This window comes from Phragmites australis, chromosome 22 (assembly GCF_958298935.1).
Source record: "Phragmites australis chromosome 22, lpPhrAust1.1, whole genome shotgun sequence".
Lineage (NCBI taxonomy): Eukaryota > Viridiplantae > Streptophyta > Magnoliopsida > Poales > Poaceae > Phragmites > Phragmites australis.
Window position 1 is genome coordinate 331,628 of NC_084942.1, and position 17,850 is coordinate 349,477.

At 47.4% G+C, this 17,850-nt stretch overlaps 1 protein-coding gene across 1 annotated transcript; it reads right to left on the reverse strand.

The window, feature by feature from the left end:
* Positions 1-5,308: 5,308 nt before the first annotated feature.
* LOC133905006 (calcium-dependent mitochondrial ATP-magnesium/phosphate carrier protein 1-like) lies at positions 5,309-14,430 on the reverse strand. The gene is made up of 7 exons (XM_062346691.1): positions 13,183-14,430; positions 10,306-10,723; positions 10,002-10,146; positions 9,380-9,495; positions 9,231-9,309; positions 8,870-9,103; positions 5,309-6,075 (listed from the first exon to the last, which is right to left on the reverse strand). The coding sequence occupies exons 1-7, from the start codon at positions 14,030-14,032 to the stop codon at positions 5,719-5,721; spliced, it is 2,199 nt and encodes a 732-aa protein (XP_062202675.1). The 5' UTR covers positions 14,033-14,430; the 3' UTR covers positions 5,309-5,718.
* Between the last annotated feature and the right edge of the window lie 3,420 nt (positions 14,431-17,850).

A 17,850-nucleotide genomic window follows, 5' to 3' on the forward strand; every position in this document is an offset into this window, starting at 1 on the left:
GTGGAGGCATAAATCGTCGGTGTGGTCGACACTTGAAGAAGAGGCGCGAGGCTGCAACACGCGACGACATGGACAAGGATGGCAACTGCGACGCCCAGCGTGACAAATGCAGCAACTGCGGTAGGCATGGTCGCTGCGTGAAGGATTGCCACCAACCACGCCGCGACGATTGCTCCCACCTCACCAAGGTCAACGACGACGAGTCGACGCTCCTGATGGCCAAATTCTGCACGGTCACTGACGACGCTATCATCAACACGCCCGAGCGCGTCGAGCTTGATGAGCCGTGCATCTTTGCTTACCTTGGCCCTGACACCGAGCGCCATGACAAGGGGTGGTACCTAGACTCCAGTGCCAGCAACCACATGACAGGTCGACATGATGTTTTCACCGAGCTGGACACTTCCATTTAAGGGAGTGTGAAGTTTGGGGACGGCTCGGTGGTGGAAGTAAAGGGCATAGGGACCATCCTGTTTGAGGGGCGCAACGATGAGCATCGTGCACTGACTCACGTGTACTTCATCCCGCAGCTGCGCTCGCACATCATTAGCCTTGGTTAGCTTGATGAAAATGGCTGTCAAGTACTGATTGATGATGGCGTTCTGCGGATTCTTGATCAGAGCCGATGCCGCATCGCCTAGGTCAGACGCTCTCGCAATTGCCTGTACATCCTCAACCTCACTGCGTAACTGGCCTACCTCGCCGCACGCTTTGAAGAGGATGCTTGGCATTGGCATGCACGGTATATGCACTTGAACTTCGATTCTCTGATCAAGCTTGCTAACAAAGGCATGGTTCATGGCCTTCCTCATCTGCGCCACCCAGAGGAACTTTGCGATGGCTGCCTTGTCGGGAAATAGAGATGCACGTCGGTCCCCTCGGAGGCTAACTACCACACAGCTAGTAGGCTTGATTTGGTCCACGGTGATCTGTGCGGACCAATCTCGCCACCGACACATGGTGGACACTGCTACTTCCTACTACTCATCGACGACCTCACGCGGTTGATGTGGGTGTACGTCATCTCCACCAAGGATGAAGTGCCCACTGCCATTAAGCGATTTCAAGCCGAAGTTGAGGTCGAGACAGGACGCAAGCTGCACATTTTGTGCACCGATCGCGGAGGGGAGTAGCATCGAGTTCGGCGACTACTGCATGGACCGTGGCATGGTGCGCCACCTCACTACTCCCTACAGCCCGCAACAAAATGGTGTAGTGGAGCGATGCAATCAAACCATCATCGCCATGGCACGCTGCATGCTCAAGGCCAAGGGTGTCCCTGGTGAATTCTGGGGGGAGGCAATGAGCACAGCTGTTTTCGGCCTCAACCGCTCCCCCACGCGTAGCCTTGACGGTCAGACTCCCTACGAGGCATGGCATGGTGAGTGGGCCAATGTGCACTTCCTGCGCATGTTCAACTTCCTGAACAAGACTTGGTGGCTCGTCGAGCTGCCGCTGGGTCATCGGCCAATTGGACTCCGTTGGGTGTTCAAGGTGAAGAGAGGGGCTGACAACACGGTGGTGAAGCACAAGGCACGACTCATGGACAAAGGGTACGTGCAGCGATACGGAGTGGATTTCGACGGCACTTTCGCCCCCGTCGCGCACCTCGACTTAGTTTGGCTCTTGCTCGCCCTCGCCACGCACAAAGGTTGGGATGTCCATCATATGGACGTCAAATCCTCCTTCCTAAATGGGGCACTTGCCGAGGAGGTCTATGTCTCTTAGCCGCTTGGCTTTGAGGTCGCCAGCCAGGAGCACATGGTGCTCCGCCTCGACAAGGCCCTCTATGGGCTCCTCCAAGCTCCATGCACCTCTTACGCCAAACTCGACTCCACACTCATGACTCTCGGGTTCCAGCGCAGTCCTTTCGAGCATGCCGTGTATGCACGAGGACGCGGCGTCGGAAGGCTGGTGGTGGGAGTCTATGTTGACAACCTTATCATCACCGGGAGTGACTTCGACGAGATCGTGCGTTTAAAGGAGGAAATGAAGGCCAATTTCAAGATGAGCGACCTCGGCCTCCTGAGTTTTTATTTTGGAATATAGGTGCGTCAATCTGCTGTCGGCATCACTCTGCACCAGGGCACCTACGCCGCTAGGACCCTGGAGAAGGCCAGGTTGAGTGACTGTAATCTGTGCCATGTGCAGATGGAACTACGCCTCAAGCTAAGCAAGTAGAGTGACGCGGCGCCGGTGAATGCAACAAAGTATAGGAGCATCATCGAGATTCTGCGCTATTTAGTGCACACCTGACCGGACATCGCTTTCGTCATCGGGTGTGTGAGCCACTTCATGGAGTCGCCCATCGCCGGTCATCTTGCTACCGTGAAGAAGATTCTTCGGTACGTGAAGGGGACTCTATGCCTTGGGTGTTTCTACAAGAAAGGGAAAGGCATCCCCAAGATTGTCGGCTACAGCGATAGCGACATGGAGGCCGACCTAGACACCCGTAAGAGCACCTCTGGAGTGTTGTTCTTCCTCGGTGAGAACCCCATCACATGGTAGTTGCAGAAACAGAAGATTGTGGCTCTGTCTTTTTGCGAGGCTGAGTATGTTGCTGCTGCAACTTTGGTGTGCCAAGGCGTCTGGCTATCACGTCTACTTGGAGATCTATGGAATGCGGAAGCAGGCGCCATTGCTCTGAAGATCGACAACCAGTCAGCGATCTCCCTGAGGCAAAATCCAGTTCACCATGATCGGAGTAAGCATATCGACACCATGTACCATTACATCCGTGAGTGCGTTGGAGCAGGGTCAAGTTGAAGTGGAGTTCGTCGGTACTGAAGAATAGCTTGCAGACATGCTGACTAAAGCGCTCGGTCGAGTCAAATTTCAGGAGGTTCGAGCTAAAATCGGTTTGATCGAAGTCAGTCAGGTGCACATGGCTTAGGGAGCGAAATGTTAGTAAGCCTTCTTCATTGAGCAGTTAGTTAGAGTCAGTTAGGATCTGTGTCAGGTCAGCAGGCATGAGTGTGAGCCCTGTTTTTACGCCATGTCCAGCGGTAGATCGTGCGCTAGGCATGTAGTAGTGGTAGTGGTTAGAGGCATCATTGCCGGTTGTTTAGTTCTAAGTCTTGTATTTATACGTTCTTAATTAAGAAAAATGCTGAGCAATCAGTTCAGCGCAAAATCATCATGTTCGATCGCTCGCCAGTTCGCTTGTTCGTTGCATTCCTGCAGCTCACCAGATCGTCCGGCGTAGCACTCCTGAAGCCCACCGGAACGTTCCTCGACAACAACCTTTGCTCGCGATACTAGGCTTCCGGCTGACAATATACTCAGAGACGGCAGTGAGGATGCATGGCTACTTTGATGAGGAGGAGGAGGAGGATTACTATGGCCAAGACGATGATGATGTTTACTATTTTGGTGGAGGACGAGGATGCCCTCCCTGCCTGTAATAACCTGGTTTACCTTCCTTTTGATGGAACGGTCATTCGCTAGGACAATTATATTTCTATCACTGCAGCCACTTATCCATCTTCCAGAATTTCAGTATCAGCTTCTTTTTTAAATTACAACTGTACCTAGTCATCTACTTATGGGGCGGTGTTTAGTTTGATTCATCGGGTGGTTATCCTAGGAATTTTGGTGAGATCACGCCATTCCTCATATTAAACTAATTATTATTTGCTTGTGAGAAATGAGGGTGCATTACTAAAAAACACCAATCTATGACTATTTACCACTGTCGGTTCATGTCAAGAACCGAGTGATAGTTCATCCGAAAAGAACCAGCAGTGAAAATCAATTATCAATGTCAGTTCATATTAAAAATCGATATTGATAAGACAGAGAGTATTATTGTCGGTTCATATTAAAAGCTGACACTGATAATGGTTTTTTTTATCTCATCTTTGGAAATTTATGATTTTTTCATAGGGAGTTTGATGGAGACAAATTTTGTATAAAAATTATAGCTCTCAGCGAGATCTGTAACTTTGAAGTTGATAACTTTTTTATTTCAAGTCATTTAGGTGCCTAAATCTGGTTTACAAACAATTTGGCATCCATAACTTATTGAGCTTGAGTCCTTTCATTGTTGTTCACTCCTGAGAGTACCTAGCACTCTTAAATTACATGAAAAACGATAAACTAGTAATATCACGGTGAAATGATAATATATGCAATGCTTAAGCAATAGAAAATATTAACATGTTATATATATATAATACACCATTGAAGCTCTTCTCTGACTTTCAAATTGGTCAATTCAGTTCCAAAATGGATAAAATATGAAATGAAAAAAAATATAATTAGATAAATGCTTAGCTCTAATGGTAGTAGTTACATGGTGAAATGATAATATATGTAATGCTTAAATTGGTTTATGTTGAAGCTGGAGAACAAACATCAGTTTACATGCTTGTAGTAAGATATGAAATATTCATACAGAGCTGGATGAAGAAATTTTTTATATAAAAAATTATAGCTCTCGATGAGATCAACAGATTTATAGTTGATATTTTTTTATTTAAAGTCATTTAGATACCCAAATAATCATCAAAAGTTTCGGATAAAAAGGTTCGAAAGGGAAAAAAATATTCCAATGCTATCAACAGGTGTGGTGGGATGATAAGGAAGTTTCATGCGAGGTGAAAAGGTCGTGGGTTTGAATCTCATTAGCCGCAGGTGTCAAAAAATGATGCAATTTGTACAATGGTGTGGTCCAGATGTAGATAGTACATGGGTAGTTTGTGTGCAAGAATTTTGTTTTTGAATTTTTTACATCAAAAAGTTGTTAATGGTAGTTGAATTTGTGCAAAAAATGATGCAAGTTGAATTTGTGACCCAATTATCATTGCAGGCTCATGACATGAATCGGCAGTCACAGTTGTGACAATCGCACTGTCGCTTGTTTAGTGCCATTAAAAAACCAACAATGATGCAAGTTATGAACCGGCAATAGTAGCCTTTTGTGTAGTAGTGGTGATGATTGACCAACCAATTCCATTACTCAAACCAAACAAGTTGATTAGGTTCAGAGCTAAATTTGGATGATCCATCACCGTCCCACTCCTCAAATCAAACACTCTATTAGTGGTAGTGGACGCTAGATAATGTTTCGTTCTAGTATCTCGCCCACTGGTGTCACTATCCCATCGGTGATTTTTGTGCCATATGGAGAATGAAATTAGCCAAAGTGAAGAAACTTATGTTCAAGGCGATTTTTTTTTGGGTAGCTTGTGCAGTTATCCCGGCTACGTCAATATATTTATTCTATCAGGTGCCATGTACACTACCCAACAAGGACCGTCTTCCACATTTCCCTGTGTTATTTTCTTTCCTTGTCACTTAATAAGTATATCTCAAACACCAAAACAATCTGTAGCTCCTCGCTTAGTCCAGGTCAGAGCCTAATGGCATCAGGGTAAAACAACAAAAGCCCATGGGAACAAGGCTATGGATCGTTTAACAACAGACAAGAAGCGAGCTGTGCAGGAAAGAAGAACAGCTCCAGCATGTTTACTCCTGCCTGTACCCTGTAATCCTTTTATCATATACTATACTATACATCGATCTGATGGCCTACGGAAATGGAAATTCGGCAAATTTTCCTCAGCAGGGAAAAGTAGGACAACCTACAATTTGATACAAGTATCAAGAAGGAACAGCAGATGATTCTATTGCTTCTTTGCAACAAGGGCGGAAAAACTTCTGTTGCACGACTTCTGTTTCTTTGCACCATAGATCTTAACCAGGTGAATAGACCTATCATCCTCTGGAACCTACTGTGGCTTTCTTCTCACGTATCGACTCTCTGGAATCATCCTCATCTTTGATCATCGCCTTCTTGGCGAGCTCATATCCTGCAAAGTTCATTGCTCCAAGAGGAGCAATCCAGAAGAAGCGGGGGATCGCACCCTTGAAGAGCCCAAGAGGGCCCTCGTTTCGGAGGATGGAGAAGACTATCATCTGCATGGACACTGGCGTGCCTGGAGGGGCAGTCATCATCCGAGTCTTCATCACGTCGAAGGGAGTGGTGACAACTGCTGCAAGTCCTCCAGACAATGCTCCAACTGCTACAGTTTCCCACGGTTCCAAGTCTCTCTTCACAACATGTTGTGCTGCCTACAAAACCAAGGACATGATCATTAGATATGTTAAGATGCAGCGCAGAGCATCAAAAGTGAGACCTTCAGAACAGATATAACTGTCCTTTACCATTATGACAACCAAAATGCACACCAATAAGCATCGGCAAACATAGTGAACTGACTAAAAGAGTCAAAGGTTCCAATCCCCTAATCATGATCCATTTGGTATTAACTTTACAGTGTCACAAACAAAATAATTGTAGTGGCCAACACTCTAGCCAGATCGATTTCGTCCTCTCGAGAAGAGAAGACAGGCGTGCTTGCCTAGATTGTAAGGTGATATCTGGAGAGAGTGTTGTCCCTCAACATAAGCTTTTGGTGGCTGACTTCCGCTTCCGGATACGTGTCCAGCGGGATAAGCGCGCTAAAGTCGCTAGAACGAAGTGGTGGAAGCTCAGGGGGGAAGCGGCTCAAGCTTTCAAGGAGAGAGTAATTAAGGAGGGCTCTTGGGAGGAAGGAGGTGATGCAAACAATATGTGGATAAAGATGGCGACTTGCATTCGGAAGGTGGCTTCCGAGGAGTTTGGGGTGACGAGGGGAAGTAGAAGCGAAGCGAAAGATACCTGGTGGTGGAACGAGGATGTCCAGAAGGCTATCAAGGAGAAGAAAGAATGTTTCAAACGCCTACACTTGGACAGGAGTGTTGACAACGTAGAGAAGTACAAGGTGGCGAAGAAGACCGCAAAGCGAGCAGTGAGTGAAGCAAGAGGTCGGGCGTATGAGGACCTCTACCAGCGGTTAAACACGAAGGAAGGGGAAAGGGACATCTATAAGATGGCCAAGATCCGTGAGAGGAAGACGAGGGATGTCAACCAAGTCAAATGCATCAAGGATGGGACAAATCGACTTCTGGTGAAGGAAGATGAGATTAAGAATAGATGGCGAGAGTACTTCGACCAGCTGTTCAATGGAGGAGGTGAGAGCTCTTCCATTGAGCTGGACGACTCCTTTGATGATGCCAACAGGCGTTTTGTACGAAGGTTTCAGGAGTTTGAGGTCAAGGAGGCTTTAAAAAGGATGAAAGGAGGCAAGGCAATGGACCCTGATGGTATCCCTATTGAGGTGTGGAGATGCCTTGGAGACATAGCAATTGTATGGCTAACTAAGCTTTTCAACCTCATTTTTTGGGCAAACAAGATGCCCGAAGAATGGAGGCGGAGTATATTAGTACCAATCTTCAAGAATAAGGGGGATCTTCAAAGTTGTACTAATTACCGTGGGATTAAGCTGATGAGCCATACGATGAAGCTATGGGAGAGAGTCATTGAACACCGCTTATGAAGAATGACAAGCGTGACCAAAAATCAGTTTGGTTTCATGCCTGGGAGGTCGACCATGGAAGCTATCTTCTTGGTACGACAACTTATGGAGAGATACAGGGAGCAAAAGAAGGACTTGCATATGGTGTTCATTGACTTAGAGAAGACCTACGATAAGATACCGCGGAATGTTATGTGGTGGGCCTTGGAGAAGCACAAAGTCCCAACAAAGTATATTACCCTTATCAAGGATATGTACGATAATGTTGTGACAAGTGTTCGGACAAGCGATGGTGACACCAATGATTTTCCAATTAGAATAGGCCTGCACCAAGGGTCAGCTTTGAGCCCTTATCTTTTTGCTTTGGTGATGGATGAGGTCACAAGGGATATACAAGGTGATATCCCATGGTGTATGCTCTTTGCAGATGAGGTGGTGCTAGTCGACGATAGTCGGACGGGGGTAAATGGAAAGTTGGAGCTGTGGAGACAGACCTTGGAGTCGAAGGGTTTTAGGCTTAGTAGAACTAAAACTGAGTACATGAGGTGCGATTTTAGTACTACTAGGCACGAGGAGGATGAGGTTTGCCTTGACGGGCAGGTGATACCTCAGAAGGATACCTTTCGATATTTGGGGTCGATGCTGCAGAAGGATGGTGAAATCGATGAAGATGTGAGCCATCGAATCAAAGCCGGATGGATGAAGTGGCGCCAAGCTTCCGGCGTCCTCTGCGACAAGAGAGTACCACAGAAGCTAAAAGGCAGGTTCTATAGGACGGCAATTAGACATGCGATGTTGTATGGCGCAGAATGTTGGCCAACTAAAAGGCGACATGTCCAACGGTTGAGTGTAGCGGAGATGCGCATACTGAGATGGATGTGTGGCCACACAAGAAAGGATCGGGTTCGGAATGATGACATACGTGATAGAGTTGGTGTAGCACCAATTGAAGAGAAGCTTGTCCAACATCGTCTGAGATGGTTTGGGCATATACAACGCAGGCCTTCAGAAGCGCTTGTACATAGCGGAAGAATAAAGCGTGCGGACAATGTCAAGAGAGGTCGAGGTAGACCAAACTTGACATGGGAGGAGTCTGTAAAGAGGGATCTGAAAGACTGGAATATCACCAAAGAACTAGCCATGAACAGGGGTGCGTGGAAGTTAGCTATCCACGTGCCAGAGTCATGACTAGACTTGCAAGATTTTATGGGTTTCATCTCTAGCCTACCCCAACTTGTTTGGGACTGAAAGGCTTTGTTGTTGTTGTTGTCACAAACAAAATAATTCAGGTCATTCAAGTATTGATAGATGCATGTTAGAAAAATCCCATTAAGTAGCCTTTTTGGAGCCAGATGCATGGCATTTTTCAAATTGACAGAACTGATAATAAGCTTCAAATCAGCCAAAGGCAGCTAAAAATGTAGATCTTTAAGTTAGCAACATAAGGGTTGAGGAATGCCACTTGGAATATCTGGTGAAAATACAGAACCAGCAAAAATCCAGGATACCTTTTTAGCTTCTGCATAAAGGCACATTCCAGCAACATAGAAAGGAACCTCACGACAAAGAGTGGCCCCAGTGCCGCGAAAAAAGCCTTTTGGGCCATCTTGTCTCATGGTGCCAACAATAGCCTCCTGTACATTGTTGAAGATTCCAGCCTGCAAACGCTGCTTAAGAACCTCACAAGGGATACGGACTGCCGTCCCCAGGACTGTGCTGCAGAAGGAAGCCAACGATTGCACCTACAGATAGAACAGCATGTCATCAAGCAATTTCACAACGCACAACACTTAGTACATAACTTACTATTTTTCCCTTTATTGTAGAGAAGGCAGATTTCATAAGGAGTACTGGAGTACTTAAATATACCTGAATATCTGGAAGAGTTGGAGCGACATTAATTAATACAAGCTTGCTTGCTTCAAAGATTCCTGTCCTCAAACCATGGCTGAAAATGACAAGATGTAAATTCGCAGCATACAGAAGACTTTGCAGCAAAACACTAAAACAGCATTGACCTGGAAAACTGGCCGAGAATTGCTGGGATAGAACCTCGATACAATCCTTGAAGCCCAATTTGTGGAAGCTTTGAAATGAGATCTGGAAATGAGAGCGTAGATGCTTGGACACGTGTCTGATACAAAACAGAAGATAAAGCAAGTGAATTAGAAATCTTTTGGTCAGTAAATTGAACTTCTGTCAGCCTACACTAACCACAAGGTCAGTAAGTTCATACAAGCAACGCCTTGGCCAATTGGCCAATAAAGTGGCTCATGATGAATAATCATAATCATAGCTTATAAAGGAAAACCTCAATGAAATATTATAAATAGAAAGATTAAGATAGAACTACGATGTGCAATTTGTATTGCTTTTAACTTAATAGCATAAGGTAAAGACTCCTAACATCTAGAGCGGGTAAGTTTTGTATGGTTGGTCCTTAGGGCCTGCATGGCAGCTGGTGTGTCACATTATTTCTAAACGGAAACCTAATATTTTCTTTTCATATCACTTCGGTAATTAACTTGTTCTGATGAATATAAAGTTAAAGTGAAAGCATTCCTGGATCATTTTTTTTTGGACCACAATCACTTGTTTGAACTTTGAACTAAAAGGATAAAAGGAGGCATGCTGATGTACCTTCATTGAATCAATAGGATGCATTAGAGAGGTAGAAAGTGCACTAGCAAGACCTCCAGCCAAAGCAGACTTCAAAACACTTCCTGTGGATATTTCTACAGGTGGGGGAACAGCAACAACAGTAGCAGCTTCAAACCAAATGTTCCTGAATGCATTTGAAAGTGAAGAACAAGTAAAATGGCAAGCTGAGCACCATATACTGCTGAAGAATAGTTAGTGATTATTTCCAATTGCATGCTGTTGCATGCTCACTAAAGTCCACTCAAATGTAAGTTTCTTCTAACACAGGATAAATCAGACATACCGAGGATCATCCTCAAGTCGTTCTGTAGGAAGTAGAAGCATGAAGTTGCGGAAATGGCCATATGAGATCGATCCTTCTGAATCTGCATTTAGATACCGTAGCATGGCAGAGGCATTATCTTCATTGGATGGAAGGCCTGCACTTCTTAAGGATGTCAAGATTTGATTCTTGTGAAGTGTTCCAGACTTGCTCAAACACAGTGTGGTATAAGCTCGGAGAATGGTTGGCTCCTTCTGTTCCATCAAGGATAAAAATTGCTTCCACCCAATTGATTTCGAAAATAAGTTGCTTCTGGTACGCTGTAAGAAGTCCCGGGCGTACCTCCTTGGTAGCCGCCTCTTCCTCATTGCAATTTCAAGATCTTCTAGAGTAACTTGGCCATCACCATCTCTATCCAACTCTTCAAAGAATCGCTTTCCTGCAGCAGCATAAACATCGATTACAAATAACACCTCATGATCTAACTACTACATCAAAGAGCGACCTTTTCGTCAGTAACATTTCAGCATATTATTTGTCGACGATGCAATAGTGATGCACCCATTAGAAACCCAGTTGAAAAATTATATGAACGATTATAGTGTTAGGAATATAGAGTCCTTATCCATTACTTATAGGTTACTAAAGTCATTATCCTGTACTCCCTCGTGTACTCTATATATTACCCCCAGTGGCTACTATTAAATACAAGTTGCTCTTCCTAATATATAGTACATAACCTGAGTAGAATGTACTAACATGAAAAATAGCATGATGATACCGCCATGTTCTGCATTGATTAATCTGCTAAGGAGTATTTAATAAGCTAATAGCTCACCTACATTTTCTAGATACAACGGTGGGATGGTCAGTAGGAATAAGCCTACATACCCCCCCCCCCCCTGAAGCATTGAGGTTTGTTTACTTAACCCTTGAACTATGAAACCAGGTATTGAGCACCCCGAACTATTTAAAACCAACTAAATAATCCCCTAGGTGGTTTTGCTGACATGGCACATTACATGGACACTGACGTGTGGTTGTGACTCAGTTAATGACATGTGGACCTTCCTTGTCAGAGAGAGAAGGGTTGTCTTTTTCTTGACTACACAGAGGGGACCACCATGGTAGATCCGGCCAAGCTTTTGGCATGGTTAGAAGGCTTTCAACGTGATCAAGTGGTGATGGGCAGTGGTGGACCACATTCTCATGGCAGGCCACATCTGCAGCGCCGCGTCTGAGCTAGATCCAGGTTGGTAGTCTCGCTGAAGATGCGGATCTACGAACAATAGAGTGGCAGTGCGATGGCAGGGTGGAGACAAGCCGCACTGATCGAAGTCGTCCATCTCACCAAAACCATGGACTGGCAGGGTAAAGACAAGCCGCACTTTGAGATCCACATTTTTTTTTTTTTTTGCCACTGGCGCATCACGCAAGATGGGGGCACGGTGGGAGAGGGGCCAGGAGGGCGTTGATGGTGTCATCGAGAAAGGGGAGAGGGCCTCAAAGCTAGCATATTGCTAAGTCTACCTTGATGTGGTGATCACCGGTGATGGAGAGATAGCGGTGAAGAGAGTAGAGAGATGGAGAGAGGAAGAGACTGATGTGTGGGCCCAAAGTGACATGGCAGGCCACATAGGAAAGTTTGTCCATCTCAGCATGCCACGTATGCAATACCACCCTCCAAACCACCTAGGGGGTTATTTAGTCGGTTTTGAATAGTTCGGGATGCTTAATACGTAGTTTTATAGTTCGGGGGTTAAGTAGACGAACCTCAATACTTCAGGGGGTATGTAGACTTATTCCTAATCAATAATGTCAGAATAGATTTACACTGTAAAATGTAAACACAAATCGCATATCCTAAATCTGCATATTTGAAGAAGCTCATTGATTAAACTCTATAAAATGTAATGACTTTGACACCAAAACTAGCATACATCATTAGAAAGTGAACACCTTGCTACATTTCAACATTCTACATTTGTTCACTATCACTAAAACCAGGATTGATGGTAGTTGATCTAATTTGGTGATTCCCCGATTGGTGCTGTAAGCTAAAGCTAATGCATTGTTGGCCTTTGCAAACCATCAGCCTATATACCAGAAGTATCTTATATTTACTAATTGGAGGCTCCTTTTGGTGCCTCCACATTAATCCTAGAAAAATCCTAGAAATTCTCATAAAAAAGCAAAACATCCAACCGTCGAATTAATTGATTGACTAATTGTAACCATAGATTAACAACCAGAAGAAATAAAAGATTAAAAAATAAATCATAGAGTCCAACTCTAAGACTACTTCTTTCCTTATCTTTCCTTTTTTTTATAGATACCCTTTGTCCAACAAGATTACGTTAGCAAACTCCAACTTGGTTACGTTAGCAAACTCCAACTTAGTTACGTTAGCAATAAACACACTTTTTCAAATCAATTAAAATATACCAATTAAATATGCGTGTAATCAAACATTACAAAATTAAAACAACAGAACGCAAACATATTACGGATTATCACATAAAAGTAATATCAAAGAATTTATAATGTATTTCAAAAAAATAATATGAGATACGACATTAAGAATAATAATAATTTCAAAAAAATCAAGAAACAAATAAAAATCAATTTGCATAACACATAAAATGAAAATTATAAATTAGATCTATTCACAAATAATAAATATGATTCCAATATTATGAATAAAAATTACATTTATATTTTACATTATAATATTTAAATATAAATAGCTGATATATCATAATATACAATTATTATTAACACAAATATCTAAAATTCAGCTGTAAGCTAAATTTCTAGCCTGTGCAGTTGCACAGGTTGATGCGCTAGTATCATATAAAGCCGAGGACACCTCCCAATGAAAATGTTGTCCAGATGTACCTTCAATTTCTGCATATCTGAAGAAGTCCTGCACGGAGAAAAGCTTCTTCTTGTCTGGATGTCCATCTGCCGATGTTGATGATCTGCCTACCAGCTGTGGAAGTAACTCCATCAACTCCGTCAGTGAAACTGTGGGCAGTGTTGACCGCAGCCGCTCCACATTTGACAACGGGAGGTCAAGCAGCCGAGCAGCCAATCTCTGTGGCAGCTGTGGTGTACCACTGCCACTGTCCACCCCCTCCTTGTCCCCAATTCCACCGCCATCCTCGTGGTCGCTGACCGGCGCCGGTGCTGGGGTAGGGGAGGCACCCATGATGCTTGCTGGCGGAGGCGGCGTCCCGACCTTTGCGAACCCCAGGTTGGAAAGGAAGCCATCGAAATCGGCCTTCTTCCCGTCGATTACCTTCCTGAGAATCTCAAAATTATCGAGTTTTCGGGTGGCGTGACCAAATTCGTCGCCTTTCTGCTTGCAGGCGTCCTCCAGCATGAGCAGGTTGTGGGCAAAGGCGTCAAAGGCAATGCAGAGCAGGAGCTCCAGCTGCTGCTGTGGGCTGGCTCCATTGCCCAGCTCCCGGAGCGGCGGGGAGTGTTTGCTTCCCCGCCGCCTGTCGCGTTTGGTGTCGCTGCGGAAGCATCTGGCGAATGACCTGAGGGGCTTGTGGAGGAAGTTGGTGACGAGGACGTGGAGGTGCAGGAGGCAGTCAGGCTCGCGCTGCTGCTGCTGCTTCTGCTGTTTGGGGCTGGGATTGGGACTGGAATTGGATCCGGGGATGTGGATGTGAAGGTGTAGATGGGCGAGGGCGCCACAGGCGGCGGCGAGGAGGTCCTCGAAGGGGTGGTCGGACGCCATCGGTGTTGGGGCAAGGTACTAGGCTGTGCTTCTGGCTCTGTGGCGTTGTGCTCCGGCGAGCGGCTGGAGAGGCATAGCAGCAAGGTGAGGCCTCAGAGTGGGCGTTGGTTGGAAATGGCAGCGAGACGGGAGCAGCGATGGTGGAGTGGGATTCCCTTCCGGCGAGCGGCGGCGGAGGTAACAAAGAGGAGGAGGAGACGGGCAGACGAGACGGGAGGTAGAGAAGCGGCGAGCCGCGAGCAGGAGAAAAAAACAATAATTTTTCACGGAAAAAAGAGGCATTTTTTGTCTGGTTCAGACTAATCGGGAGGGTGTGCATGTCGCGCGGTGGCCGGTGGGACACATGAGCATCTCCGGTGCGCCGCTGTCAGGTACCTAGATGGCGATGGCGATGGACGCGCATCTCTAACATTGGTTCACAAAGTCATCGAAATATACAGTAAAATAAGTCTGTGTAAACAGTACCTTAACATTATTCTAACGTAGCAATACACTGTAGATGAATACTGTAGCGATTTTACTGTTTACAAAGCCACTGTAGCAGTTCATGGAAATCCATTCCAGATCTAACGGTTAAAAAAAATCCAATGTCACGGCACTGTTCATCCTCTGACTTTGCATCAGAGGATACGATTCCGATGGCGATGGCGCGGGAGGCGTGAACCCTTGATGCTGTGAACGCGCGTGTTGTTCTGTTGCACGTGTGTTTCGGTCCGTGTTGGGTTTGGTCTTGCGCTGGCTGGTGTCTTAGCTGGATGTGGAGAGTGGTTTAAATACTCTGCGTTGTAATTAACGGAAAATTAAACGGAGTAGAACATTATTCTTCCTGAACCCAAAACTCTGCTTCTTTCTCGCGGCTCCGCTGTGCTCTACCTGGTCTCGTGTGCGCAAGCTACGTTGCCTATCATGTCAGTCGCGGGGACCGTCACAATTAGTATCAGAGCCCTCCACCGCCCTCGTCGTTGCCTTCGTTGCACTGGCTCCGCTGAAGAAGCCTTTGAAGTTTGAAGCTCAGATGGTGACGTCCATGGAGGGTTTGGCGAAGCAATTTCAAAGGTTCGAGATGATGCTTCAACAAACCCTGGACAAGCTCAACGGCATCGAGATGTGGCGCTCGACGATCGATGAGTCGCTGAGCACCGTTGTCGGTGACACAGGAACCAGGGGTCCCCGAGTCCCAAGGCCAGAACAGCAGAGTGCCACGTGGTGCCCTCCCTCGAGGGTTATCTTCCCGAGGTACGAGAAGATCAAGTTCCGGGAGATGGTGCTCGGGGCCACGAACAGTGGTCCCTAGGTGCCCGAGTTCCCCGATGACCCGAGAAGACCAAGTACCAGGAAGAGAGTGCTCCGGACTGCGAACAGTGGCCCCCGAGCACCCAAGTTCCTCGATGATAGAAAAAGCCAAGTTCCGGGAGAGAGTGCTCGGGGCTGTGAACAGTGGCCCCCGAGCACTCGGTTCCCCGAAGACCCAAACAGTCAGTTCCGGGAGAGAGTGCTCGGGGTCGTGAACAGTGACCCCCGAGCACTCGGTTCCCCGAGGGTCAAGAAAGGGCATATCTGGGAGAGAGTGGTCGTGTCGGAGGGTGAACTCCTATCGCAGGGATCTGGAGGGACCCCTTTTTGAGATTCGGCCGGAGGATGATTCTGAATATGTTTACGGGGAAATAAATGGGTGTAAATGCAATGGCAGGTGGGATGAAATGATCGAATGCAGAATGCAGTAAATGCACTGGAGGAATTTTTAGACAGGTTCGGGCCGCACCGAGCGAAATATCCTACTCCTGTGTGGATGCTATAAATGCCCTGAGAATGTCCCTCAGGGATGTTGCTGGTTACAAGAATGTTTGTACTGAGTGTTATTCTGTCTTCGATTTTCGTCCGAGAGTTGGAGAGCTGGATTCGAGTCTGGATTTGACCTCTCAGAATGTGTTCTTGTCCGTGCCCACTGGCTCTCTTAAATACTCGCCGGCGGTAGCGTGCCCCCGAAAGAGAGGGTACGAGTTCCAAGGCGCCATAAATGGAAAAGCAGTCATTATGGGCTGCTGCGCGAAGTGACGGCGGGGTTGAAAACGCGCCCCCCGCCCGGTCTCGGTCGTCATGATGGCGTTGGCAACAAGCGTCGCGGAGAGGACCCACCGGGCAGCCACAGAGCAGCCCGGCGTGCTCACCCGGTCTTGTTCGCCTAACACAACAGGGCGGCAGGCGGGGCGCCTTGGGCCTTGCGATGCTATCCCGAGGCGCGCCGGATGACGCGGGATGGGACCCGTGCATTAAACGCCCCCATGCCCTTCTGCCAGGATGTGGTAGGGACTGACACCGAGCGTGGCAGGAGTAGTTGGAAGTAACAGGCTACGCACCCTCTTAAATGCGGTATCGGGCCTTTCACTGGCTGACACCTCACCGCTGGACCCCTGTGGAGGCCAGCGGCGAAGGACTTCTTGGGTCGTCGAGGAACCGAGTGCTCGGGAGTCACTCTTCATATCCTCGAGCACTCTCTCCCGGAAACGCCCTTTCTTGGTCCTCAGGGAACCAAGTGCTCGGGGACCACTGTTCACGGTCCCGAGCACTCTCTCCCGGAATTGACTGTTCAGATCCTCAGGGAACCGAGTGCTCGAGGGCCGCTGCTTGCAGCCCCGAGCACTCTCTCCCGGAACTACCTTCCTTGGGTCCTCAGGGTACTCAGGTGCTCGGGGGCCACTGTTCATGACCCCGAACACTCTCTTCCCGGCACTTGATCTTCGCAGATCATCGGGGAACTCGGGTACTCGGGGACCACTGTTCATGGCCCCGAGCGCCCTCTCCTGGGACTTAGTCGTCTTGCACTTTGGGGAGATCATCCCCGTGGGAGGTGGCCATGTGGCAACCTGCTGGTCTGGCCTCGGTATTCGGGGACCCTTGGTTCCTGATTCACCGACAGCTCGGGGCTGCGAACAGTGGCCCCCGAGCACTCGGTTCCCCGAGGGCCTGAGAAGTCTTTCACCGGTGGCCCCCACAGAGGCCCAGCGGTGAGGTGTCAACTGGTGAGAGCCCCGATGCTGCATTTAAGAGGGCGCGTGGCCTGTCACTTCCAACTGCTCCCCCCACAGTCGCTGTCAATCCCTGCCACGGCCTGGTAGGGAGGCGTGGGGACATTTAATGCACGGGTCCCATCGTGCATCATCCGGCGCACCTCGGGATAACGTCGCAGAGCTCAAGGTGCCCCGCCTGCCGCCCTGCTGTGTCAGACCTGCTCTGACCGGGCGGGCACGCCGGGCTGCTCAGTGGCTGCTCGGTGGGCCCTCCCTACGGCGCCCGTTGAAAAGTGACATGATGACGAACAAGATCGGACGGGGGCGCATTTTCAACCCTCCCCATCACCTCGCGCAGCAGCCCATGATGGTTGCTTTCCATTTATGGTGCCTTGGAACTCGCGCCATCCTTTCTAGGCACGCTACCGCCCCGGCGGGTATATAAGCGGGGCGGGCTCCCCGGAGAAAGACAGTTGAATCAGCTGAGTTCAGTTCAGATCGAGACATCGGAGATCAAGACAACAGAGGACGAACACCGAAGCATAGATCAGCCAAAGAACAAGGAGCACAAAGCTCTAGACTAGACAAATATTCTTGTAACCCAGCAGATCCTCAGAGAGATATTCTCAGAGCATTTATAGCATACACACAGGAGTATGGTGTTGCGCTCAGTGCGGCCCGAACTTGTCTAAAAATCTCCTGAGCATTTACTACTTCCTGCATCCGATCGTTTCATTCCACCTGCATCTCATTTACTCACATTTATTTCACCTACAAAGCGGATTCAGAATCATCCCCCCATCCGAATCT